We start from the raw sequence: 26,392 nt of genomic DNA on the forward strand, positions 1-26,392 counted from the left end.
GGGAAACAGTGCATGAAATACAAGTAATTAGGAAGTAGAATGCTTCATATTGAGAGAGCATTTTTTTTAGCAAAACTAAATGCAAGACCAAAACAAAACACTGGAAAATGTTAATTCCTTCCTATCTACTCTTTTAGATCACATGTTGGATAACTCTGAAGATGACACCAAGTCCTTATTTGTAATTATTAAGGTGAGAATGGAAACAGAAGTTTGAAACAATGTATTTTGCTGCAACGATGGCTCAATTAAGAGCACTGCCCAGTTTGGAATTCAGCGATACTAACCAGGAAGGTGGCTTATTTATATCTCTAAACTGATGTCAACAACTGCAGCAGTTGGGTGCTATAATTGACCTCAGTACCTTCGAATTAGGGAAGAGGAGATCAGTTACCTCCTGATTTCTGTCCAGTGACTTTTGCTGGAGAATGTGTGTTTGTGATGGTACATTCATATCTTTTGATCTTCTGCACAGCAAAATAGTCTTATGCTCACCATCTAAGCTGACAAATGAAGAATGGCCACAAAATAGTGGATGGAAGTTATGCTCATACTCCTGTGTGAGTCACTGCCTTCAGCAGAGGAAAGGGGATTGCTGCACCTTAGTACTGTTAAACAATATTACAACTATTAATTTCAGATTATGGGAGACTTGCTGCAGTTTCGTGGTTCTTATAAGCATGAGTTTGACTCCAGATGGAAAAGCTTTAACCTTGTGAAAAAATCCATGGAGAACAGGGTAAGGATGACATTGACATTTCTTCCTTTTCTTTTTATAAAAATATTTACTATATTTCATTTAGTATCAATGGCTGGGAAACTCTAATATGGTTTTCTAGTTATTTTAAGGTCCAAAGTAAAATTGTATTTATTGTTCACCTTTTGCATGAGCGGTACATTTCTTGGGAATTTTATTCAAATGCAGAGCACAAACGTATTTCCCCTCTGTCATAACTTCTATTACCTGTTGTGTTGTGTTCTCTCAAGTCATTCATTGGTAATTTCCTTTTAAGGGGGGGTGGTGGCAGGGGAAGAGTTGGTATTTTTATTCAAAATCATACATACAGATGAGTGAGACCGTTTGACCCATCTGTCTCTTCATTTTAGACAAACATTTGATTGCCTTCTGAATCATGGCATCTAACTACAGAGTTTTTGCTTCCACTACCCTACATGGAACACCTGCCACCATTTTTGAACTTGCTTTTAATCAGTTTGTACTTGCATCCCATTTTTCTGCAGTCACGGTTTAATTTGAAATAGTGCTCGAGATTGACCTTTTCTGTTCCACTTGATATCTGTGAACATCTCCCAAAACTCGTGGTTTGAATACCTTCAGTCCAACCTTTTGCCCTGTTCAACGCACTGAGATTGTCCTGGTTATTTACAAATGATGCCCATGAGACCATAGTGAGTTTACTACTCCTTGTCCTCTTTGACCTCTGCAACATTTGATATGGTCAGCCCTGCCAATCTTCCCCATCGTGTCTCTTCTATTGGACCAGCTCCCTGGGTATGGGTCTGCCCTTGTATGGCTCCATTCCTGCCTGTCCTGGTGTAGCTAGTGCATTGCCAGCAGTGGGCTCCCTTCCCACCTTCACATTATCACCTTTTGGAATTCCTCAAAGATCTGTCATTCGCCCCTTCTCTTTAGATTTAGATTTTAGATTTAGAGATACAGCACTGAAACAGGCCCTTCGGCCCACCGAGTCTGTGCCGACCATTAACCACCCATTTATACTAATCCTACACTAATCCCATATTCCTACAACATCCTCACCTGTCCTGATATTCCCCTACCACCTACATATACTAGGGGCAATTTGTTACCTATATGCTAATCCTTGACTATATCATTTGCAGACACGTTTCAGTTACTAAACTTAGGCGGACAACACTCAGTACCGCAATACTCTTTCACGATTTCCCATGACCAGTTCTTTGCTATTCGGCTATCTGTTAGTTTAGTGATGAGTTAAAATTTCCTTTTGACAGAACAGTGGAAAGACCAAAATCGTGTTTTATCCCTTGCCAAAAACTCCCTGTCCTTGTCACTGATTCTATCCCCTTCCTTGCTACTCAAACTGAACTATAGTTGCAAGACCTACTATGCTGTGTGACCCTGAGCTGAGTTTCAAATCCCACAGCCAACCTCTTAGATTTCCACCGCCACCCATCTCACACCTACTGCCACTAAAATTCTGTTATTCACGTTATTGTCACCTCTCGTCTTAATTTTTTTTTCTGTAATGTCCCCTCTGCCAGCTTCCTAGCCTTCTACCTCCAAAAACTTCAACTAATTAAAACCTCAGCCAAGATCCAATTTCACATTGAGTTCCACTAACCCAACACTCTGCCTTACTGAATCTAGTCTTCAAATCCCTCTGCTGCTTTCTCCCTCCCGACATCTGCAACCTCCTCCAGTCTTGCATCATGTCTCACGCTGTTTAGTCTCTTACTGCATCCTTCAGTTCAACTGAGAGCCAACATGGATTTGTAAAGGGTAGATCACGTCGAACAAACTTGATCACATTTTTGTGGAAGTAACTGAATTAGTAGAAAGGGAAAGGTCAATGTTTGTAGTTTATATGGACTTCCAGAAGGCAATTGATTAGATTCCAGTAAGAGGGCATTAATTAAATTAACCCTTGTGGAATTGAAGGCAAATTATTGACCTGGTTAGGAGCTTGGTTAAATGGTAGAAAACAGAGAGGAGAAATAACTCAAATTGATAGGAAGTGACTAGTGGCGTCCCTCAAGGATCTGTGCCAGGGCCTCAACTACTCGCTATGTTTATTAATGAATTGGAGAACACAATAGAGAGCTATATATCCAAGTTTACTGATGACACAAAGATTGGGGGCATAGTAAATAGTGTAGCTGGGACCATAAAAGTACAAAGAGACATGAATAGATTAAGTGAGTGAGCAAAACTGTGGCAAATGGATTTCAACACGGGTAAATGTGAGGTCATCCATATTAGCCTAAAAAAGATAGATCTGAGTACTTTTTAAATGGTGGCAAACTAGGATAGTGGCGATCCAAAGAAATTTAAGGGTCCATGTATACAGATCACGAAAATGTAGTAATCTGGTACAAAAGTACAATCAAAAAGGCTTAATGGAATGTTAGCCTTGAGAACTAGTGGGCTAGAATATAAAGGAGAGGAAGTTTTGCTGCAGCTTTACAAAACCCTGGTTAGACTATATCTGGAGTAGTGTGTATAGTTCTGGGCACCACACTTAGAAAGGATGCATTGTCCTAGAGGGAGTGCAGCATAGATTCACCAGAATATTATCAGGACTCCAGGGTTAAATTGAGGAAAGATTACATAAACTAAACATATTCCCTGGAATATACAAGGTTATGGGGTGATTTTGAGATTTTTAGGTTTTTAAAAGAAATTGATAGGGTAGTTGGAAACATCTTCCAATGGAGGGAGTCTCGGACAAGGGGGCTTCTTACGGCCGAACCTTGGTCCTACTCTCTCGAGCTCCATTGCTAAACCCCAATGTTCTATCTTCTTTCTCCAATTTTTAAGATACTTTTTATTAAAATGTTAAATAGTTGGTTCGTTCTTTTAACTATTCCATCTTTACGTCTGTTAGTTTTTGTTTTTATTCTCTTGTTCCGACCAGGTGAGAAAAGTGTCTAGGGGTCCCTCTCAGCCTTCACCTGATCTTACCATAACAGGGTTTAATTTTAAACACACCGTGTTTTTAGCTCCCCCTTGGTGAATCCTTGTTCACCGCTTTTCAATTATAAGGCCAAGAAGCCAGCACAAACCGATTTTCTTGGGTTTAAAGAAGAAAAGTTGAAATTTATGAACCTTGGACTTAAACTCTAATTTGGTTGAAGCCTACGGATACACAATGCGCCCATGCTAGCATGCATACGCAATACACACATGCAAGAGACAGGAAAGAGCAGAAGTAAAATAAAGTGGAACCGTTTTGAGGCAATAACTGAACAGTTGTTGTTACGGTTCTTCAAGCTCGCTGTAGAGTCCTTGATTGTAGGTAGATCTTGCTTTTAGTTGGGGCCCAGTATTCTTCAATAACCTCGTTGGCTGTAGGAGACTTTTCTCTCTTGGGGTTCATGTGTCTTCAGTGGATTCAGAGGCTTGTGAGAAAGAGATGGGAGCAGACAGCAGAGATCTTCTCAGTCCAGGAGCAAACAGACACTCAGTCCAATCTGTTCGTACAATTCAGAAAAGTCCAGGTTGCCAAGCAGGTTAGTCATGTGACTAAAATAAAAACAAAAAGTGCTGGAAATACTCAGCTGGTCTGGCAGCATCTGTGGGGAGAGAAGCAGAGTTAACGTTTCAGGTCTGTGACCTTTCATCAGAATTGGCAAAGGTTGGAAATGTAATAGGTTTTAAGCAAATAAAGCAGGGGTGGGGTAAGAGATAACTAAAAGGGAAGGTGTTGATAGGACAGAGGATCACAGAGAATAACTGACCAGAAGATCATGGGGCAAAGGCAAACGGTATGTTAATGGTGTGCTGAAAGACAAAGTGTTGGTACAGAGAGGGTGGTAATTAACAGAAAAATAAACAGCCCTGGCCCAAAACACAGACATGAAAAAAAAGTGGGCAGGCACATGGTAAAAAATAAAATGAATGATGAAACAAACTAAAATAAAAATAAAAAAGAAAAAATAACTGAAAATAAAAAGGGGGACCTGTCATGCTCTGAAATCATTGAACTCAATGTTCAGTCCGGCAGGCTGTAGCGTGCCTAATCGTTAAATGAGATGCTGTTCCTCGAGCTTGCGTTGATGTTCACTGGAACACTGCAGCAATCCCAGGATAGATATGTGAGCAGGGGGGCATGTTGAAATGGCAAGCAACCGGAAGCTCGGGGCATGCTTTCGGACTGAGCGGAGGTGTTCTGCCAAGCGATCACCCAATCTGCATTTGGTCTCCCCAATTTAGAGGAGACAACATTGTGAGCAGCGAATACTGTATGCTAAATTGAAAGAAGTACAAGTAAATTACTGCTTCACCTGTAAGGAGTGTTTGGATAGTGAGGAGCGAGGAGGAAAGTGCAGGTGTTACACCACCTGCAATTGCATGGGAAGGGGACGAGTTGTCGGCGGTAATGGAGGAGTGGACCAGGGTGTCGCAGAGGGAACGATCCCTTCAGAAAGCTGACGGGAGGGGAGGGGAAGATGCGTTTGGTAGTGGCATCACGCTGGAGGTGGCGGAAATGGCGGAGGATGATCCTTTGGATGTGGAGGCTGGTGGGGTGGAAAGTGAGGACAAGGGGAACCCTTTCGCAGTTCTGGGAGGGAGGGGAAGGGGTGAGGGTAGAGGTGTGGGAAATAGGCCGGACACGGTTGAGGGCCCTGTCAACCACAGTGCGGGGGGAGAATCCTCGGTTGAGGAAAAATGAAGACATATCAGAAGCGCTGTTGTTGAAGGTTGCGTCATCAGAGCAGATGCGTCGGAGACCGAGAAATTGGACGAATGGAATGGAGTCCTTACAGGAGGCAGGGTGTGAAGAACTGTAGTCGAGGTAACTGTGGGAGTCGGTGGGCTTATAATGAATATTAGTGGACAGCCTATCCCCAGAGATGGAGACAGGGAAGTTGAGGAAGGGAAGGGAAGTGTCGGAGATGGACCATGTAAAGGTGAGAGAAGGGTGGAAATTGGAAGCAAAGTAGATAAAGTTTTCCATTTCGGGGCGGGAGCAGGAAACGGCACTGATACAGTCATCAGTGTACCAGAAAAAGAGTTGGGGGAGGGGGCCTGAGTAGGACTGGAACAAGGAATGTTTGACATATCCCACAAAAAGACAGGCATAACTAGGACCCATGCGGGTACCCAAAGCAACCCCTTTTACTTGAAGGAAGTGAGTGGAGTTGAAGGAGAAGTTGTTCAATGTGAGAACAAGTTCAGCCAGGCAGAGGAGGGTGGTGGTTGATGGGGATTGGTTGGGCTCTGTTCAAGGAAGAAGCGGAGAGCCCTCAAACCGTCCTGGTGGGGAATGGAGATGTAGAGAGATTGGACGTCCATAGTGAAGAGGAGGCGGTTGGGGCCAGGAAACTGGAAATTGTCAAAATTACATAGGGTGTCAGAAGAGTCACAGATGTAGGTGGGAAGAGACTGCATCAGGGGAGAAAAGATAGAGTCAAGATAGGAAGAAATAGGTTCAGTGGGGCAGGAACAGGCTGAGACAATGGGTCTGCCAGGACAGTCCTGTTAGTGGATTTTAGGAAGGAGGTAGAAGCGGGCTGTCCGGGGTTGCAGGACTATGAGGTTGGAAGCTGTAGAGGGAAGACCTCCAAGAGGAGATGAGGTCAGTGACAGTCCTGTGTACAGTAGCTTGATGTTCGGTGGTGGGGTCATGGTCCAGGCGGAGGTAGGAACAAATGTCTGAGAGTTGGCGCTGAGCCTCTGCAAGGTAGAGATCGGTATGCCAGAAAACAACAGCACCACCCTTGTCTGCAGGTTTGATGACAATGTTGGGGTTAGACCTGAGAGTGGAGTGCAGCAAGTTCAGTGGGAGACAGGTTAGAGTGAGTGAAGGGTGCAGAGAAATTGAGACAGTTTTCAATGAAAAGATCAAGAGTGGGTAACAGGCCAGAGGGAGGGGTCCAGGTGGAAGGAGAATGCTGGAGGCAGGTGAATGGGTCTGTTGGTTGGGAGGAGGACTCCTGGTCAAAGAAGTGAGTCCGGAGGCGACGGAAGAAGAGCTCAACATTGTGCCGAGCGCGAGATTCATTGAGGTGGTGGGCATAAGGGGATGAAACTGAGTCCTTTGCTGAGTACAGAATGTTCGGTGTCAGAGAGGGGAAGGTCAGAGGGTATAGTGAATACACGGCAAGGGGTCAGATCAGAAGGGGATTATGTGACTAACTGGTCTGACCACATCTTGGATTGTATCAACTTAGCAAGTCTCTGGAATGCTCCTCTTACACACAATACCTGGTGATCAAGGTCCATTGTGGGTTCAATGTGTCAGGGAATGGTCCTTTGTACTTCCAAGCACCTTCTGTTAATATGCAGATGTCTTTTCCAGCCACTGCTGATCTGTTTAACAAGTCCTTTCTTCACTCCAGTAACAGTTTAAAATCAATGTTCATGACAAAATTAATGTGCCTCATTCTTGGCAGGTGGGGGCCTAGCATGATACCTGTCAATCACCTTGGGATGTCTTTCTAGGTTAAATGCACTGTATAAATGCAAGCATTTACCATATATGTCGAAAAGTTGCCACCTTATTTGCCTACTTTTAAGGTTGAGGAGTCCCAAGATTTTGAACCTTTTCTTATAACTGCATTCTCTGACACTAGGGATTGTGGTCCTTCTGTGCACTACTCCCAGAACTTGTATATTTCCATTGTACCTTGATTAGAGCAAAGTGCGTTGTACAAAGTTGAACCTGATCAGAACGCGATCTGTATAGCTTCACCTCAGCCTCAGACTTGTACTCTACTGCTTTAACAACATAGTTCTCCCATTTTGTTTGCTTTATTAATTGTTAATCTTTAATGACTGGAAATGGTCAGTGTTGACTTTGCTATCGGTCTCTTCAATAGCTACTTCCAACATATTTCATTTTTCTTCCAATAATTAAGACCTTGCACTTATATTTATTGAGACTAATCAGCTTTAGATTTGCTCACTTGAAAACATTGTCCAGGTCTCTCATTCTTCTGTTGCTTCATCAAATTCATGTTTGCTGTAATTTGTATGTGTAGTCAACTTCCTTTGCGTTTCTGAATTGTGATCGTTTATGTCGATCCGAAATAGAAGGAGCCCTGGCACTGATTGCTTGTGCATGCCACTCAGTACATCTCCCCAACTTATAATTATTCTCATAACAAGTACTTCCTGCTTTCTCTACTTCAGCTAATTTCTTCTTCTTCACACGGTTATGTAAATAAATCAATTTTGAAATATATATAAAAATGTTTATAAAATATTAAGTTGTTTTTCTAATTGTTTAATATACAGCTACATGGAAAGAAACAACATATCCGAGCACTGCTGATTGATCGAGTTATGCTGCAGCATGAGGTTTGTCCTTTCCAAATTAACTTAACTTGATGGTTATCCCACAGGAATTAATGTGAATATGCTTCTTAAAGCTATATGAACTTAAAAGTTTTGAATACGTTTTAATGCAAAATTTTTTGAGAACGTTAAATCTTTTGATTTCAAGATGTTAAACCATTATAGTTTGCACCAGGTGTTCATTGTTTTTTTCTTTTGTACAGCTACGAACTTTGACTGTTGAAGGCTGTGAATACAAAACAGTGCACAGTGATTTGATGCGCGATCTCCTGCTTTTGTCTACTAGTACATACAGTCAGGTGACTTTTAATTCTTGGAATTTAGAAATAAGCTATTTGTGTCTAATCTTTGCGGTATTTTTCTTCGTATGAGTACTGAATTTAATATGTCTCTCCTACTTGTTTTCCATCTACTATTCATGTTCCTCTTTTTCAAGCAATTGTCTAATTTCCTTTAACAAGTAATGCAAGGCACTGTCTCAGTAATTGTTTGTTGCAGGGAATTCTACATTGTAACTTTCCATTTTATAAAGAAACTTTTCCTAACCTTCCCGTTAATTATTTTGTCTTTACTCCTTGTCCTCTAATCTTCACCTGAAAATATACACGTTTGACTCACTTTACGCATGCCATGGCAGATGGATTGCTAACCCTTTATCATCTTGAAAATCTTTATCTGGCCACTTCTCAGCCCCAACAGGGTAAAATAAAATAATTTCTCAGCTCTCCATTGCCTGTTAACATTCCAGTGAATTTATAGTGCACCTTTTCCATTATTTTCCAGTAATGGCATAACCATAACTACACAATAGGTCAACCACAGCCTAACTGAGTTTTGTACAAATTCAACATTACCTCCTTGCTTTTGTATTCTACGCCTGTGGATATAAAACCAAGAATTCTGTTTTTAACTTCTATGGAGTTTGAATGGCTCATGCAGCTGCACAAAATTTCTCTATTCCATGTAAAATTTCACCTTTTAAGGTGCATTTCTTTCCTCAATTTTTACATCCAATATGTAGCACTCACATTTATCTGCATCGGACAGTGTGTGCCCAGCTGGCAGTCTGCATGTTCTCCTGCAGTTTTTCCCCAGTCCTTGTTGCAGTTTGCCATACCCCACTCCTTAATTTTGCATCATCAGCAAATTCCAATATTTCTAAGTCCAAGTAATTTATGTATATAGTAATTAGAAGTGACCGCTGACCACCCCTGCCCACCCCGCCCGGTCCCAGCACACACAGTGACAGTAGGGGAACTTTTAGGGAACAGCATCATGAAGTTTGGTTAGCTATGGAAAAAGACGAGGAGCAATCCAATGTAAAGATAATTAATTGGGGAGGGCCAACTTCAGTGGAGTGAGAATGGATCTGGCCCAAGTAAATTGGAATCCAAGATTGGAAGGCAAAACGTAACTAAACAGTGGGCTGCTTTTAAATAGGACATAGCTCTGGTACATCAAAGTACATTCCCACAAAGGGGAAAGGTAGACCAAACAGATCCAGAGCTCCCTGGATGACATAAGAGTTAGAGAGTACGATGAAGCAGAAAAAGGGTGCATATGACACATGTCTGGGGATAATGCAATTGAGAACCAGGTTGACTATAGAAGGTTCAGATGGGAAGTAAAAAAACAAATGAGAAGTAAAGAGAGCATCAGAGAAGAGACTCGCAACTAACATAAAAGGGAATCTAAAAGTCTTGTATAGACACATAAATAGTGAAAGGGTGGTAAAAGGAGGAGTGGGGCCGATTAGGGACCTATAAGGGGATTTACGCATGTAGGCAGAGGGTATGGCTGAGGTACTAAATGAGTACATTGCATCTGTCTTTACCAAGGAAGACGATGCTGCCCAAGTTTTGATGAAAGAGGAGGTAGTTGAGAAACATTGATGAAGATGGGTATTAGACAGGCTGCCTGCACTTAAAATTGATAAGTCACTAGGACCGGATGAGATGCATCCAAGGGTACTTAGGGAAGTAAGTGTGAAAATAGCAGAGGCACTGGCCATTTTTATTTATTTAGAGATACAGCACTGAAACAGGCCCTTCGGCCCACCAAGTCTGTGCCGACCAGCAACCACCCATTTATACTAATCCTACATTAATTCCATATTCCCTACCACATCCCCACCTTCCCTCAATTCTCCTACCACCTACCTACACTAGGGGCAATTTACAGTGGCCAATTTACCTTTCAACTGCAAGTCTTTGGCTGTGGGAGGAAACCGGAGCACCCGGCAGAAACCCACACGGTCACAGGGAGAACTTGCAAACTCCACACAGGCAGTACCCAGAACCGAACCTGGGTTGCTGGAGCTGTGAGGCTGCAGTGCTAACCACTGCACTACTATGCCTTCCATAATCTTCAAATCCTCCTTAAATGCAGGTGTGGTGCCAGAGGACTGGAGAATTGCAAACATCCTTGTTCAAAAAGGATATAAGGATAAGACCAGCAACTACCGGCCAGCTGATTTAACTTTGGTGGGAAAGCTTTTAGAAATGATAATTCAGGATAAAATTGTCGCTTGGACAAATGTGGATTAATTAAGAAAAGCCAGCCTTGATTTGTTAAGGGCAAATCGTGTTTAACTAATTTGTTTGAATTTTTGGATGAGGTAATAGAGAGAGTTGATGAGGGTTATAATGATGTGGTGTACATGGACTTCCAAAAGACATTTGATGAAGTGCCACATAACAGGCTTGTCAGCAAAGTTACAGCCCATGAAATAAATGGGACAGTAGCAGCATGGATACAAAATTAGCTGAGTGATGGGAAATGGAGAAGTGCTAAGTGATTTGTTTTTTGGACTGGAGGAAGTATATATATATATATATATAATGGGGTTCCCCAGGTGTTGGGACCCCTGCTTTTCTTGATATATATTAATAACCTAGATTTGGGAGTACAGGGTGCAATTTCAAAATTTGCGGATGACAAAGCCTGGAAGTATTGTGAACTGTGAGGAGGATAGTGATAGATTTCAAGAGGATGTAATCAGGCTGTTGGAATGGCAGACAAGTGGCAGATGAAGATTAATGCAGAAAAGTGTGAAGTGATTCATTTTGGTAGGAGGAATGAGGAGAGGCAAAATAAATCAGAGGGTACAATTATAAAGGGGGTGCAGGAGCAGGGAGACTTTGTGCGGGGGGGGTGGGTGGTGTATGCATGTACAAATCATTGAAGGCTGCAGGGCAGGTTGAGAAATCTGTTAATGAAGCATTTGGGATCGTGGGCTTTATAAATAGGGGCATAGCATACAAAAAGAAGGAAGTTATGATAAACCTGTATAAAATAATGGCTTGGCCTCAACTGGAGTATTGTACAGTTCTGGGCACCACACTTTCGGAAGGTTGTTAAGGCATTAGAGAGGGTGCAGGAAAGATTCATCAGGATGGTTTTCGGGATGAGAAACTTTACTTACGTGGATAGGTTGGAGAGGCTAGGTCTGTTCTTGGAGAAGAGAAGATTAAGAGGAGATTTGATAGAGGTACTCAAAATCATGAGGGTGATCTGGACTGGGACCAATGGGAGAAACTGTTCCGATTGGCCGAAGAATCTAGAACCAGAAGACACCGATTTAAGGTAATTGGCAAAAGAAGCAATGGCGACAGAAGGAAAAACTTTATTGCGCTGTGCGTGATTTGGACCTGGAATGCACTGCCTGAGAGTGTGGTAGAGGCAGATTCAATCGAGGCCTTCAAAAGAGAACTGGATAATTATCTGAAGAGAAAAAATTTTCAGGGCTACGGGGAAAAGGCAGGGAAGTGGGACTAGGTGAGTTGCTTTTGCAGAGAGCCGGCACACAAACTATGGGCCGAATGTTCTTCTATGCTGTAACCATTCTATGATTTTATCCGTGTGGCTGCATTGTATTTAATTCCATGTGCCATTATCTTTGCCATAAGTCTCCCATATGGTACCTGTGAAGTGTTTTTTTAAAACTCCGTAGAACCAAATCCAATTGGATTCCTTTATCTTTATTAGTTTTTGTTTTGATTCCTTTTTCTTTCCTTGGCATGCATTGGTAATCCAAAGCCATATGTATTAAGGCTGTGTGAACAGGAGGTCAGGATACTTCCATGTGCCAATTTTGCTTTGGAAGTATCATAATAGAACGATACAGCACAAAAAGCGGCCATTTGGCCCATTATGCTTGTGCTGCTCTTTGAAGGAGCTTTCCAATTAGTCTGGCTGCCCTGCTCTTTCCCCATAACTCTGGAAATTCCCACTTCAAGTATTTATTCAGTTCCCTTTTGAATGTTGTTGTTGATTCAGCTTCCACCATCATTTCAGGCAGTGCATTCCAGATCATCATAACTCCTTTCGTAAATGTTTTTTTCCTCATGTCTCCTCTGATTCATTTGCCAATTATCTTCAATCTGTGTCTTGTGGTTACTGACCATTCTGCCATTGAAAGCAGTTTGTCTTTACTTAGTCTGTCAATACCCTTCAAGATTTTGCACACGTCAGTCAAATCTCCCCTTCACCTTCTCTGCTCTGAGAATGACTGCTGTTTCTCTCATCTCTCCGTGTAATTGAAGTCTGTTTATGCCTGGTACCATTCTCGTAAATCTTGTCTGTATCCTCTCCAAGGTATTGACATCCTTTCTAAATTGTGGTGCCCAGAGTTGGGCACAAGACTTCATCTGGGGGCTAACCAGTGTTTTATAATGATTTAGCATTAACTTCTTCGCTTTCATACTCCATGCCTCTATTTATAAGGGCAAGGATCCCATATGCTCTTCTAACAGCCTTCTCACATTGTCTTGGCACTTACAAAGATTTGTGTGTGTGCATCCCCAGGTCTCTTGTTCCTTCACACCTTTTAAAATCGTGCCATTTAGTTTATAGTTTCTTTCCTTATTCTTCCTACCAAAATAAATCATTTCACACTCTCAATTAACTTCCCATTTCACCAGTCTATCTAGGTCATCCTCAAATCTGTTACTATTCTTCTCGCTGTTGACTAAATTTCTTGAGTTTTGAGTCATCTGCAAACTTTGAAACCATGCCTGGTAATTCCAAGTGCAGGCCTTTAATATATCAAAATGAGCAGTGGCCTCAACAGTGACCCCTGGCGAACATCACTGCACACTACCCTCCAGTCTAAAAACCACTACTCTCATTTCTGTCCCTAAGCCAATTTCATATCCATGGAGCCAATGCCCCTTCAATTCCATGGCCATCAATTTTTGCTAACAAGTCTATTATGTAGAACTTTATCAAATGCCGTTTGAATGTCCCTATACACATCAACCACAGCAACTCTCTCTGGTACTTTATCAAAGAACTCAATCAAGTTTGTCAGATACGATTTACCTTTAACAATTCTTGCTGGCTTTTATTTACTAACTATATTTTTCCAAGAACCAATTAACTTTGTCTTGGATTAATGTCTCTTAAAATTCCCCCACTACCTGCATTAAGCTGACTGGCCTGTACTTGCCGGATTTATCCCCATCCTCTTTTATTTTGAATAAGGATGTAACATTTACAATCCTCTGGCACCACTCCATTATCAGAGGATTGGAAGATTGTGGCCAGAAGATCTGCAATTTCCACCTTTACTTTCCTCAGCAACCTAGAAAACATTTTGTCCAGACCAGGTGACTTTCTACTTTAAGTACTGTCAGTCTTCCTAGTACTTCCTCTTTATTTTTTATCCTATCCAATTTCTTAATTACCTCCTTTACTGTGACATTGGCAGCATCCTGTCCTTTAGTGAAGACAGGTGCAAATTACTCATTTAGTACCTCAGCGATGCCTTTGTCTCCACAAGATCATCTCCTTTTGGTCCCTAATCAGCCATGCCCTTCCTTTGACTACCCTTTTACTATTTATAAAAGACTTTTAGTTTCCCTTTTATGTCACCCACTAATCTATTCCTTTATGCTCTCTTAGCACCTCTCATCTCCTTTTTCAGTTCTCTCCTAAACCTTTTTTATTCAGCTACTGAATTATGAACCTGACATTTATCCTAAGCTTCCTCTTTCTATTTCATTTTAGACTCTTCAGTCATCCGGGAGCTTTAGCTATGGCCCTTTCTTTCCCCATTGTGGAAATGTTTCTAGTCTGTACTCTAACAACCTTCTCTTTGAAGGCCTCCCATTTCGTAATTACTGTTTTACCTGCCAATCTTTGATTCCAATCCACCTGGGACAAATCCCATTTCAATTCACTGAAATTGGACTCCCTCTAGTTGAAGTATTTTCAGATTTGATTTTTATTCTTTTCCATAACTTGTCTAAACCTAGTGATGTTGTGATGACTGTTTTCAAATGCTCTCCCACTGAAACATGCTCCACTTGTTCCACTTTATTTTCTCTCTCATGTTTCATCCTGGTGCCCCTCTCCTGCCAAATCAGTTTAAAGCTTCCCCCACAGCACCAATTAACCTCACTCTAATGACAGTGGTCCCAGCCCAGTTGAGGTACAATCCATCCATCTTGTACAGGTGCCTCCTGTCCCAGAACTGGTCTCAATGCCCCAGGAATCTGAAGCCCCCCACTACACCATTTCTCCAGTCATGCGTTAACTTGTCTTATTTTACTGCTGTTGCACTCACTGACCTGTGCCACTGGAAGTAATCCAGTGATTACTATTTTTTGAGGTCCTGCTTTTTAACTTCCTCCACAACTCCTGAAACTTGTCTATAGGACTTCAACCCTTTTCCTACCTATGCCATTTGTTAAAACATGGACCATGATGTCTAGATGTTCCTCCTCTTCCCCTCCCCACCCCCCGATGTGTTCAGTGATGTCCTTTTCCCTGGCACCAGGGAAGCAACACACCATGCAAGACTTGCGTCAGTGGTTGCAGAAACACCGATCTATTGAGTCCCCTATGACCACTGCATTTCTACACTTTCCTCTGCCCCCGTGCATTCATTTTCCCTACGGTTCTATGGATGTGCTCTAGACTGCATTCCCTGTGGTGGTGTCATCTCACTAGTATTCGGCATTGAAAACCAGAGTGCCACACTCCCAGATAATTCCTGCACTTTCTGCCTCTTTGTATACTGCTGGTTGGCCACCCATTTACTATCCTCCTGTACTCTGTAGTTGCAGGTTGACCATCTGCTGGAACATGTGCACCAAGAAATTCTGGGATACCTGTACACCCTGCAGTGACTCCAGAAACCCTGAGCTTGCATTTGAGGAACTTTCCTGCACCTGTTATCCAGGACACAGGGCATCTTGAAGTTCCTACACAGCACAGCAGTTACAGACAACGGGTCTCAGCTGTCCCATCATTTTGTTTAAAAGCACACATTAGATATACTTTTAGTTCAGTATTCCATTACTCCTCATTATTTATGTACAGCAGATTTTTACTTAATGCCTTGAAGAATTTGGTTACTCTTATCCCCTTCTAATTAATTCCTCTGATTATTTATGCTGTTACCCCTTGGTTTAAATTACTTAGCACCTCCTTCCCTCTTTGCACTGAATTCTCACCAAATTCCCATTGTTGCTCTGTTTAACAAGCCACTCCATTTAGAGAGTCAGCTACTGTCACCAAGCTCTGTGCTTTTGCAGACATATCTCTAATATATACCCTTCAGAAACACACTTGTTACAGCTGGTCAGTCAATTTCCAGTTAAAATAATTAACCCCTATTCAGGGACCCACCTACAGCTGATTGACTATTAACTGCCACTGGCTTGCAGTTTTTTTTAATAAAGGAAAACTAGGTTAAATTTCAGTTTGATTAAAATCACATTCTGCGCTATCACTCAAATTACCCATCTTTTCCCAGTTGGTACCAAATTTCTGTTGTCACTGTTTAGCAAGCCACTTTATTCAACAGATTCACCCAACACTCACCAAACTCTGCCTAAAGCTCTCTACAACTACTAAGCTCAAGGTGCACTCAGAAGGTTACTGTGCAAACAGTAACCATACATCATGGAATTTGAAGGCAGAGGCACGTGTGTTTTATTCCATGTTTTCTTTTCCTGTTTTTTTTCCATTGTGCTCATTTCCCCTTTCTATATTTAGGAAAGCATGTAGTCTTGTAACTGATTAACAAGTCTATTTGTGGCTGTGAGCCTTGAATGTGATACAATAATCAATGGTGTAATATGTTACACTACATGTTTTGGATGTATTTTGTTAGGTTTTTAGTAAGTTTCCAAAGGAGAGAAGAGGATTAGTTTAGAAAATCCCTGAAAACCTCAAAAATGTCCATCTTCTACTAAGGAACCAAATAATATAGAAACATAATACAAATGGAAAATAATCTGCGAATGCTGGAAATCAGAAACAAAAATAGAAAATGCTTTAATTTCACAATACGTCTGGGTTATAGCCAAAGAGCATTTGCAGCATTATCTGCTTTTGTTTTTATATGAAATATAGCCTTTTATTCAGTGAAGTTTTCAAAAAGGCAGCTGAGTGCCGCCCACTGAAATGGGCCTTATGAATGTTCTTTTCCCTTTCAAAGTGTAAATATCTATAATTAGTTTATAAATTGAATATTTAAAACAATTTATATACTTACAAACTGTAAACATGCTGGAAGTATTACCTATGCACTAATATATAAAATGTAAATTTTATAAGATAGAATAAGACTGATTAGATACTTTGGCATGATATACTCAGAAATAATTTGTGTTAAAATGTTATGTACATTTTAAACTGATTTTAATTCACGGTTCATTATCTTGCTTGTTCATTAAATGAGTCATTCAAGAAGTTGTTTTAAAAAAAATGATTGTAATTAGAAGTTTGCTTTATGTTGTGAGAATATAGTCCAGCCTTTTCTCATAGTGATGTATGCATTTGCAGGTGCGTAGTAAAGCCCAGAATGTCTTCTTCACAGCCTTGGGGACTTATAATTTTTGCTGTCGTGATCTTATTCCACTGGTGCTGGAATACTTGCATCCTGACAAACAGAATATAAGCCAGCAACAATTGAAAGTAAGTTTTCGATGTATGACAAAGAATTGAGTGATTATAGAGCATCCCCTTGCTAAATCAGTCCAGTTTAAGGATCCCATCTGAAACTATCTTGTTATCTTTCTGTAATTGCTATCTGCCAGTAGCATAACTTTCTTCCATTTCAAAGACCATTTTATAGAGTGGTTCATGGTACTTATAAGTATTGTGCAGGAACTTAATAACTATGCATTTTTTTTTCCTGCTTGCAATCTTTAAAGTCTTACATTGAAAGCTAATGCAGTGATTCAGTTGTTTATTTATGATTATTCTGCTTGGAGAAGGCTTTCCATGGAGTTAAGTGATCTTTTCTGAGAACTGTTCTAGAGATCTTTGTCAGCTTAGTCTTCACACTTTACTCTCTCCCTAATTGATTATGTGCAATAGATTGGGTTTCCTTGATTCTGAGGTTTTCAGAATTTGTGACCATAATCTCATTTATTCCCATTAGTTTTTGCCCTGAATTGAACCTATAGTTGCTTTATCTGTAAGAATAGTATTCCACTTTTGTCTATGCGGACTGTTTTGATTGGTCAGTTTAACAGGCACCTCTGTTGGTGGGTTTATTTGGGGTGCGGTGCTTGACACGCACGGAGGACTGGAGCGTATAACACACATGTGGCTGCCAATTGTTGGTGGCAGTGGGGCGGGAGGTTGGTGGAGAGCAAAAACATTAGAAGGTGAGGAGAGCCTAATAACAAAGTTACTCTGGCTGGAGAGATTGTTTCCATGAGGGATGGGAGGGAGGGGATGGCATGGGGGGTGGGTGGATGATATGATGGAATTGGTTAAGTGTGGCAAAATGGTGGGGACAATTATTTGATAAAACTTCTTATTTGAAAGCTATTCTTTGTGCTAAGAAGAAGATTCTGTAGAACTGAATGAAAATGTTTCAGAAAGCTGTCCAGTGATTTAAAAGTATACATTGGCGTTGGTTCTATAGATGAAGATAACAGTATAAACAATCTAGAGTTTCTGTACAGTATAACTCCAACGAGCATGCCACTGGGCAAACCTACACTCCAGGACCGACCAGTTATAATGTTGCTACAAAACCTGAATTCTAAACTAGGACTTTATCATGGAACAAGATTGTTTATTCTTCGAATAATATTGAGCCCGTCAGATGTAAACCTGCCTTTTCAGCTCAGTTTAATTAGGAACTGTTTTTTTTCCTTTCATATTCTATGACTATAAAAAGTCATGGTCAGACTCTTGACAACATTTGTATTTATATTCCTCAGTCTGTTTTTACACATGGACAGCTTTATGTACCTTTTTCTAGAGTAAGAAGTTTTGATTCTGTTAAAGTCTTTGGTGGAAGAATAATTATAAAGATGTATTGTTACAATAAAGACACTAATTTGACCGCAGATGTTTTGCAGGTCTCTGCTAATTCACTTTAACAAAAACGTAAAGAAGGAATCGTTTTAAGGCAGGCCAAAATCTTGCTCTTTGATTTCTGTTTCTCACTTACAGCTTTCCATTCTTTTATGTTTTTCACTGTGCACAGAAATTTGTCCTTTGGGGAATATAATCAGGTCAGAGGTTATGGTTCTGGGCCTGTTATGATCTCCAACAGTTTTTAACTTTTCCTTTTGTGACCAGTTCAGAGTTTTGGTATTTGGGGATCCAAATCACTCCAAATCTACTCCATCTCTACTGTGTCAATTTTCATCCTATTTTCAAGACTGTAGAAATGGATTGTAACATCATTGGACCCATCTTCCACTAGTTCTTTAAGGGAGCATTGTGTTTTGAAGGCGAATAATTTTCCTATTTCAATGCTTCTGATCTGTAAATTTGAAACATACCTTTACGGGTCTTGTTTGCTGAATGTTGTTTTTCATTGGAAGTCCTTTTGTCTTGGATTTTACTTGCTGCAATGATCTGTCATGTGGCAGGGTGGGAGAAGGAGTGAAGAATAGGATTCCCCTGTTTCCTATTCTATTAGTGAGTTGTGCATTTTATGTCTGTGTAGGATTGGTCATCTGCTTCCCTGTAAATGCTTGGCTGGAAATGGAACAAGTTTACTGTCCAATGTTCACCAAGAACATCTTCTGCTTCTCTCTTCACTGCCACCAAAATGTTCATCCATGCCTCTTCTTAACCTTCTGCTGTACTGTCCTGACATTTGAGAGATCCCACCCTGTTGTGAGCACAGTCCTGTGAGGCCTGCTTGTAATCATTTCCACATTCTGAGGGGCCTGTCTGCTGGTTTCTCTATTTAGGACAATACATTTAGCCCCTTCACATTTTTTATAATTTGGCATGAGCTAGGTCTTCCACATATCACATTCATTGGAATGGGAATTGGTTACATTTTCATTTCTTTGCAGCACATTTTTTATTTTGAAGGTTAGCTCCCTTTTTTGTGCTGGAGCCTTGTTGAAAAATTTCTAGGAAGCTATCTATGCTGGCCTAATTTTAGTCCTCAACTCCAATTCCCTTCCCACTTAGGCTGAATTAGATAGTATGCAATCTGGCCATCAACATCCCAGTTAATCCTGAAAACCAACACCTGTCACTATACCCCATCATCCCCAATCTTTACCACGCTTCTGGAATATTGTGTCCAATTCTGGCTACCGCACTTTAGGAAGGGCGCAGAAGACATTTGCTGGAATAGTTCCTGGGATGAGGGATTACAGTTACATGGATAGACTGGAGAAGCTGGGGTGGTTGTTATTAGTGGAGAGAAGGTCGAGAGATTTGATAAAGCTGTTTAAATCATGAACTGTTTAGGAAAAGTAAATAGAGAGAAACTGTTTACATTGGCTGAAGGAAAGATAACAAGAGGGCACATATTTAAGGTAAGTGGCAAAGGAACCAGAGGCAACATGAGGAAAACTTTTTTTATGTAATACATGGTTAGAATTTGGAATGTACTGCCTTCTAGGGTGGTGGATACAGATTCAATAGTAATCTTCAAAAGGGAATTGGATATAAACTTGAAGGAGAAAATATTGAAGGGATGTGGGAAAGAGTGGGGGAGTAGGGCTAACTGGATTATCTTTTGGAAGAGCTGGCACAGGCTTAATGGGCTGAATGGCCCCATTCTGTCCTGTAGTATTTTATGTTTCTGCTGGAAAATACTTATCTATGCCCGTCACTCCAAGACTTGATTTCCTTCACAAGTCTTCCAAGCCTAACCTCTTAAACAAGCTACAGCTCATCCAGAATGCTGCCTCCCATGAATTGAATAAATAAAAACATGGGAATTGTGAAATGTTTGCTTCTTTATAATTGACAGTTTTTCTGTTCCTCCAAATTTCTCAATAGTTTCAGATATATCTTTTCAATTGTATTTCTCCCTTTATGTGTATTTTAAACCAGGGTGCTCTGTACTGTCTTCTTGGGAACCACAATGGAGTTTGCTTGGCTAACCTCCATGACTGGGACTGCATTATTGCTACATGGCCAGCTATAGTCTCTTCAGGGCTCAGCAAAGCAATGTTTTTGGAGAAACCTTCCATAGTTCGTCTTTTTGATGATCTTGCAGAGAAGATACATAGACAGTATGAAACCATTGGCCTAGATTTTGGAGTAAGTAATTATTAATGCTTTAATTGGGCGCACAAAATATCGGGCAGTTTTCCCCTCCTTCGAGTCTGCGAAATGCTCAACTTTCAAGCGTGAAGCCAAGCCTCTCCCCCTTTATATTGCTCAGATTTCCTAGGGAGTACTGGCGGTGGCCGGTCAAAGCCCTTAAGCTCTAAGCAGTGCAACCGTGCAAATGAGAAACTAGTTTCTTCCACCACACCCTGCCCCTCCACACCCCAACACAAGGCAACTGCCCATTTGGAGGAACTCCAGGAAGAATTGGGCTTTAGGGTCTGTGCTCAGCCCCTCTCAGATTGGAGGATCTGAGGGAGTCAGCAGCAAGAAGATGGACCTAGAAAAAAGATGTGTCTATTTTCCTTACAAGTAAAGGACATCATCTTTATGGTTGAAGTCCTCTTGCTGGTTTTGGATAATAACCTGTACCTCTACTGTAGACATCTGACCTGAAGCAGCAGTTGGATTTCCACTCACATTTCTAGTTGCAAGACCTTGTCGGGGGTAGGACTGCGCTAGGAAAGCACCTGGCCTGAATAATAATCTGAACTCCAAATCTGCATAATTTCATATCTAGTCGGGTGGGGCTAGGAGAAGTTAAAATGGCCTTCAGGTGTTCAGATGCTGTTTTTTGCACTTTATCTGCAGTTCCTGTTGGTTATTTGAATTGTCAAATTTTGATTTGTAAATGTATAAAAAATGGAAAAGTTGCACGTAAGAGTATTCAAGAACATTGTCCAGTAAGTAAAAACTGCTCATAGTTTTACAAATACACAGGTAGCTCAATTGATACTTTGGGCAGTGTGACTGATTATTCTCATGAGATTTTAAAGGTTACTTAGCAATAAGCCTATACCTCATCTGCTCAGATTTCAGATCGGTGTGTGGAGCTTTCTGCATCTTTGTCCCAGGCAAAAAACCCAAGTTCTAATTTACCTCTTCTCACTGCTGAAGAAATTGAAAATGGAGTCCAGAGCCAAATAGCAAAAAATAATGAGTCCTTACGGTAAGTAGAGGACAACCTGAGTTGAGATGAAAATTTTGGACTACATTTAATGTTTTTCTTCATAATTAAGAATTTTTTTATTATTTAGGAATTATGAGAAACTGATCGATATCTTGTTGGACTTGCTTGACCAGCGAAACTTGTAAGTTTTTAAACTGTAAGGAAATCTCTCTCTTAGTTCAATAGCTCTGTCCACTGTCTTTTAGCTTTCCAGTATGCCATGTTTCAACTTTATCTCCACACGTTTAGGGAGGCAGAGTCCAGGCTCTTTTTCATACAGGGAAAATTACCTAAGGCAGCTGTTGGACAGATTTTCTTTGGAAGTTCAGAAGCAGTGCTACATTATAAATCAGATGTAATATATAGTGAATCTCAGGAGAGAGATTAGCTCCCTTTGTCCAGAGGAAAAGTGACACTGATGGCAAAGGTTAAATGGCTGCCACTAGTTGTACAGACTGCGCTCTTCCTACCAATACAGGCCAGCAATGGGACTTACGCATGGGAATGATTAACAACCAGAATTGCACACACTTAGTTGCTACTCTTGATATTGCCCAATGACCTTTGCTGGAAGTGTATCAGCGTGAACAATGGGTGAAGATAATATCTGACTCTGTTTTGATGAACCAATAGTCATTTAGCCTATCCTCATTCACTGGTCGGGTTCATATACAAAGAATGTATTTTCATGCGAAGGTCTGAAATACTGTAGCTGATTACAGAACTCCTCCTGGGAGTAGAAACTCATTCTGGAAAAGAGGAAGGAGACAAAAATCAGAAGGAAATATGGCAGTGGAGGGAAATACCACATTGAGGTACAAAGTCATCACATTAAGCTGCAGTTTTCCCTACAACTTTTCACTATAGTAAAATATTAATTACATTTTTCTAACACCTATGCTGGTGACTCATCCTGATAGTGTCCCTAGGTAGAAGAATAGGTGATACCAGGCCTGTTGCATTCTGACCCAGTGGGAAATGTAGTGTTTTTGTTGCATGGTCAGATGCATCTCGTATAATGTGCAAAATAAGAACCATCATGCATCATTATATAGTATGAATGTCTTCATTATATAAGAGTCTTGACAGCATTGAGTCTTCGGTTTCATGGATCAAATTGTTGCAAAAGGAACACCCTTGCCACTGAACTGATGCACAGAAATGGGCATTTTAACATTGCCTTGTTTTCATTAGTTATGGTATGTTTGTCAACAAACATTAACATCTTTTAATAAATCTTTTTTTTTAAAGTTATACTTTTTGATCAGGCAACTTTGTTTTTTTTTAGACCATGGAAATTTGAACAAATAGCCATTGGTTTCCTGTCCCTATTGCTGAGAGATGACGTGCCACTGCCTACGAGAGGGATCAAATTCTTCATACAGAATCTCAATCATGATGCCTTAGTAGTCCGGAAGGCAAGTTTTTAAGGAGTTTTATTTTTTATATTTCGCATGCCTAATGACCAGGAAGAGAAGAATTTGATTTTTGGTACTTAATTTTTGAGTCTTTGGTATACCTCATTAAATGCAAGAAATATGAAGGATTAATCACTGGGACCTTTTTGGACTTGTAGCTGATATCAGATGAGTGTCTTTGGCAAGTTTCAGTATTGAAATGGTGGGGTTACAGGAAATTGTGGCGCTAAAATTAAAATCAGATTTGCTTCACAAAGAAGGAGACCTTTATATCTAATTTAAAGTTTTAAGAAGTAAAGGTAACAGGAAAGTGCAAGCATAAAGCAGTCAAAATTCCAACAGGGAGGTTGAATGATTGGCATCAATTAAAGTAGGTGAATTATTACAAGATGCCAATAATCAGTCGGACAAATTATAAAAGAAGTATACATAAATATGATGCTGAATATTAGGGAAGAAAAAGAACGACCTAGCTAGGTAAATGGTTGCATGCTTAGTTTGTTTTTTGAAACACTACAGTGTGCTCTTACCTATCTGATTGCAAAAGATAGCTGCTGACAGAAGCCTTGGGAAAGAAACCATGTTTCAAAATATTGCTGCCGCTTCTGTTGCGGATGGATAGCATTCATAAGTTTACTACCGAATCATTTTTCATAATGTCTGCATCTGTGCTTTATATATTAATAGGTGCAGACTACCATAACAGCAAAATGCAGCTGCATTTAGAAAGCCAATAATGTATTTGGGCCATGTATAACTCTTAGGTTATTGTTTAATTGCCAATCCCTCTAAACAGTGGCAGAGATAAAAGATCAGTTGAGATGTTTACTATCTTTGTACATAAAATAAAAGATAATTTCCCAACAGCCTAAATCATACTGCAGGTGCTGAAAACATGAACTGAAGTATCAACTCTTCCAGCAATTGAGAATTACCACAGTAATTGCTTTCTCCATTAAACTGAGTTGATTGTTGTCTGATAAATTGATTTGTCATAATTCTTGATCCTGCATTGTTTGTGTTATTATCCATACCTTAAACATGTGTTCATGAGTTTAGTAATAGGAAAGTACAACAGATGAACGCGTGATTGGAGAGATGTTGCAGGAGGGAGGGCTTCAGATCTCTGGGGTAGGTTGGACCTGTATAAGCCTGTTCAGGTCTGCACCGAACAGGACTGGGACAAATATCCTTGTAGGAAGGTTTGCTAGTGCTGTTGGGGGTGGTATAAACTAGATTGGCAGGGGGATGGGAACCTGAGCATAGTCCTAGATAGGGCAATTTCAGGGCAGGGAACAGGACGCAGAAAATTAGCAAAATTGGCGAGTGACTCTAAAAGACAGAAGAAAAGGTTAAAAAGTGTGCAACACAGGAATTTGGCAGTGTTAAAGGGTATTTACTTCAATGCAAGGAGTATAGTAAATAAAGCACATGAGTTGAGATCACAGTCACATGGTAACACAATATCGTTGCTATAACAGAAACTTGGCTTAAGGAGGGGCAAGAATGGCAGCTCAACATCCCTGGATTTAGAGTATTTAGGCGTGATGGGGAGAGACATAAAAAAGGGGGCTGTAGCATCATTAGTCGAGGAATCAATAACAGTTTTGAGGAGGGATGATATACTAAATGAATCATCAAACGAGGCCATATGGGTGGAGCTCAGAAATAAAAGGGGGGCAGCCACATTACTGGGAGTGTACTATAGACCCCCAAATAGTGAGAGGGAGATAGAGGAACAAATATGTAGGCAAATTTCTGAGTGCAATAACTTTAGGGTGGTGATGGTTGGGGATTTCAACTACCCCAATATCAACTGGGATACAGACAGTGTGAAGGGCACGGGACAGAATTCTTGAACTGCATTCAAAAGAACTTTTTTAGTCAGCACGTAACAAGCCCAACGAGAGGGGGCGCTATTTTGGATTTTGTTTCCGGTAATGAAGCTGGGCAAGTGGATGTAGTAACAGTGGGTGACCATTTTGGAGATAGTGACCATAATACAGTTAGTTTTTAGTGTAATCATGGAAAAGGACAAAGATAAAACATGAGCAAAGGTTCGAAATTGGTGGAAAGCAAATTTTATGAAACTGAGAGGTGACCTGGCAAAGGTGGACTGGATGCAGCTTTTTGAAAGAAAATCAGTGGCAAACCAGTGGGAGGCATTCAAGAGCTATAGGCACAGTGTAGGCATGTCCCCACAAAGATAAAGGGTGGTACTGCCAAATCTAGAGCTCCCTGGTTATCTAGAAGCTTACAGGGTAAGTTAAAGCAAAAAAAAAAGTTTATGATGTTCACAAATATCTTAATACTTTAGAAAGCCTAGAGGCGTATAGAAATTGCAGAGGTGAAGTAAAAAAGGAAATTAGAAAAGCAAAGAGAGGACATGAAAAATTATTGGCAGGTAAAATCAAGGAAAACCCTTGATATTTTATCAGTACATTAAGAGTAAGAGGATAACTTAGGGTAGGCCTATCAGACATGTACAAGTTAACTTGTGCGTGGATGCAGAAGATGTGGGCAGGGTTCTTAATGAGTTTTTTGTCTCTGTCTTCACAAAGGAGAGGGTTGATGCAGACATTGTAGTTAAAGAGGAGGAGTGTGAAAGATAAGATAAGCATAATGAGACAGGAAGTGCTTGAGGGTCTGGCATCCCTGAAAGTGGATAAATCACCAGGACCGGATTTTTGTGTCCCAGGCTGTTAAAGGAAGCCAGGGAGGAAATAGCAGATGCGCTGAGGATCATCTTCAAATCCTCACTAGGTACAGGTGACATACCAGATGCTTGGAGGTCTGCGAATGTTGTACCATTGTTTGAAAAGGGTGCGAGGGATAAGCCAGGTAATTATAGGCTAGTCAGTCTGACCTCTGTGGTGGGTAAATTGTTAGAATCGGTTGCTCCGGTTTCCTCCCACATGCCAAAGACTTGTAGGTTGATAGGTAAATTGGCCATTAGCAATTGCCCCTAGTATAGGTAGGTGGTAGGGAAATATAGGGACAGGTGGGGATGTGGTAGGAATATGGAATTAGTGTAGGATTAGTATAAATGGGTGGTTGATGGTCGGCACAGACTCGGGCCGAAGGGCCTGTTTCAGTGCTGTATCTCTAAACTAAACTAAACTATTCTGAGGGACAGAATAAACTGTCACTTAGAAAGGCACGGATTAATCAAGGATAGTCAGCATGGATTTGTTAAGGGAAGGTCATGTCTTACTAACTTGATTGAGTTTTTTGAGGAAGTAACCAGGAAGATTGATGAGGGTAGTGCAGTGGATGTGGTTTACATGGATTTTAATAAGGCATTTGACAAGGTCTTGCGTGACAGACTGGTCAGTAAAATGAAAGCCCATGGGATACAGGGGAAGGCGGCAGGTTGGATCCAGAATTGGCTCAGTGACAGGAAAAAAAGGGTAGTAGTCGACGGATGTTTTTGTGAATGGA

General features: G+C 40.7%; 1 protein-coding gene across 4 annotated transcripts in view; it reads left to right on the forward strand.

Annotated features, from left to right (window-relative positions):
* Positions 1 to 26,392, forward strand: part of LOC137376413 (proteasome activator complex subunit 4-like) — a 227,538-nt gene that overhangs the window by 99,781 nt on the left and 101,365 nt on the right. For 3 of the 4 annotated variants that reach the window (XM_068044928.1, XM_068044929.1, XM_068044931.1), the window contains 9 exons: positions 138 to 193; positions 641 to 739; positions 7,964 to 8,026; positions 8,227 to 8,322; positions 16,820 to 16,951; positions 20,306 to 20,515; positions 21,397 to 21,533; positions 21,622 to 21,675; positions 22,822 to 22,951. In XM_068044928.1, the coding sequence (XP_067901029.1) occupies positions 138 to 193; positions 641 to 739; positions 7,964 to 8,026; positions 8,227 to 8,322; positions 16,820 to 16,951; positions 20,306 to 20,515; positions 21,397 to 21,533; positions 21,622 to 21,675; positions 22,822 to 22,951 (977 nt within the window). The remainder of the gene's footprint in view (positions 1 to 137; positions 194 to 640; positions 740 to 7,963; positions 8,027 to 8,226; positions 8,323 to 16,819; positions 16,952 to 20,305; positions 20,516 to 21,396; positions 21,534 to 21,621; positions 21,676 to 22,821; positions 22,952 to 26,392) is intronic. The other variant, XM_068044930.1, reaches the window with a different exon arrangement.

The sequence above is a fragment of the Heterodontus francisci genome, chromosome 13, assembly GCF_036365525.1.
Source record: "Heterodontus francisci isolate sHetFra1 chromosome 13, sHetFra1.hap1, whole genome shotgun sequence".
In the NCBI taxonomy this organism is placed as follows: Eukaryota; Metazoa; Chordata; class Chondrichthyes; order Heterodontiformes; family Heterodontidae; genus Heterodontus; species Heterodontus francisci.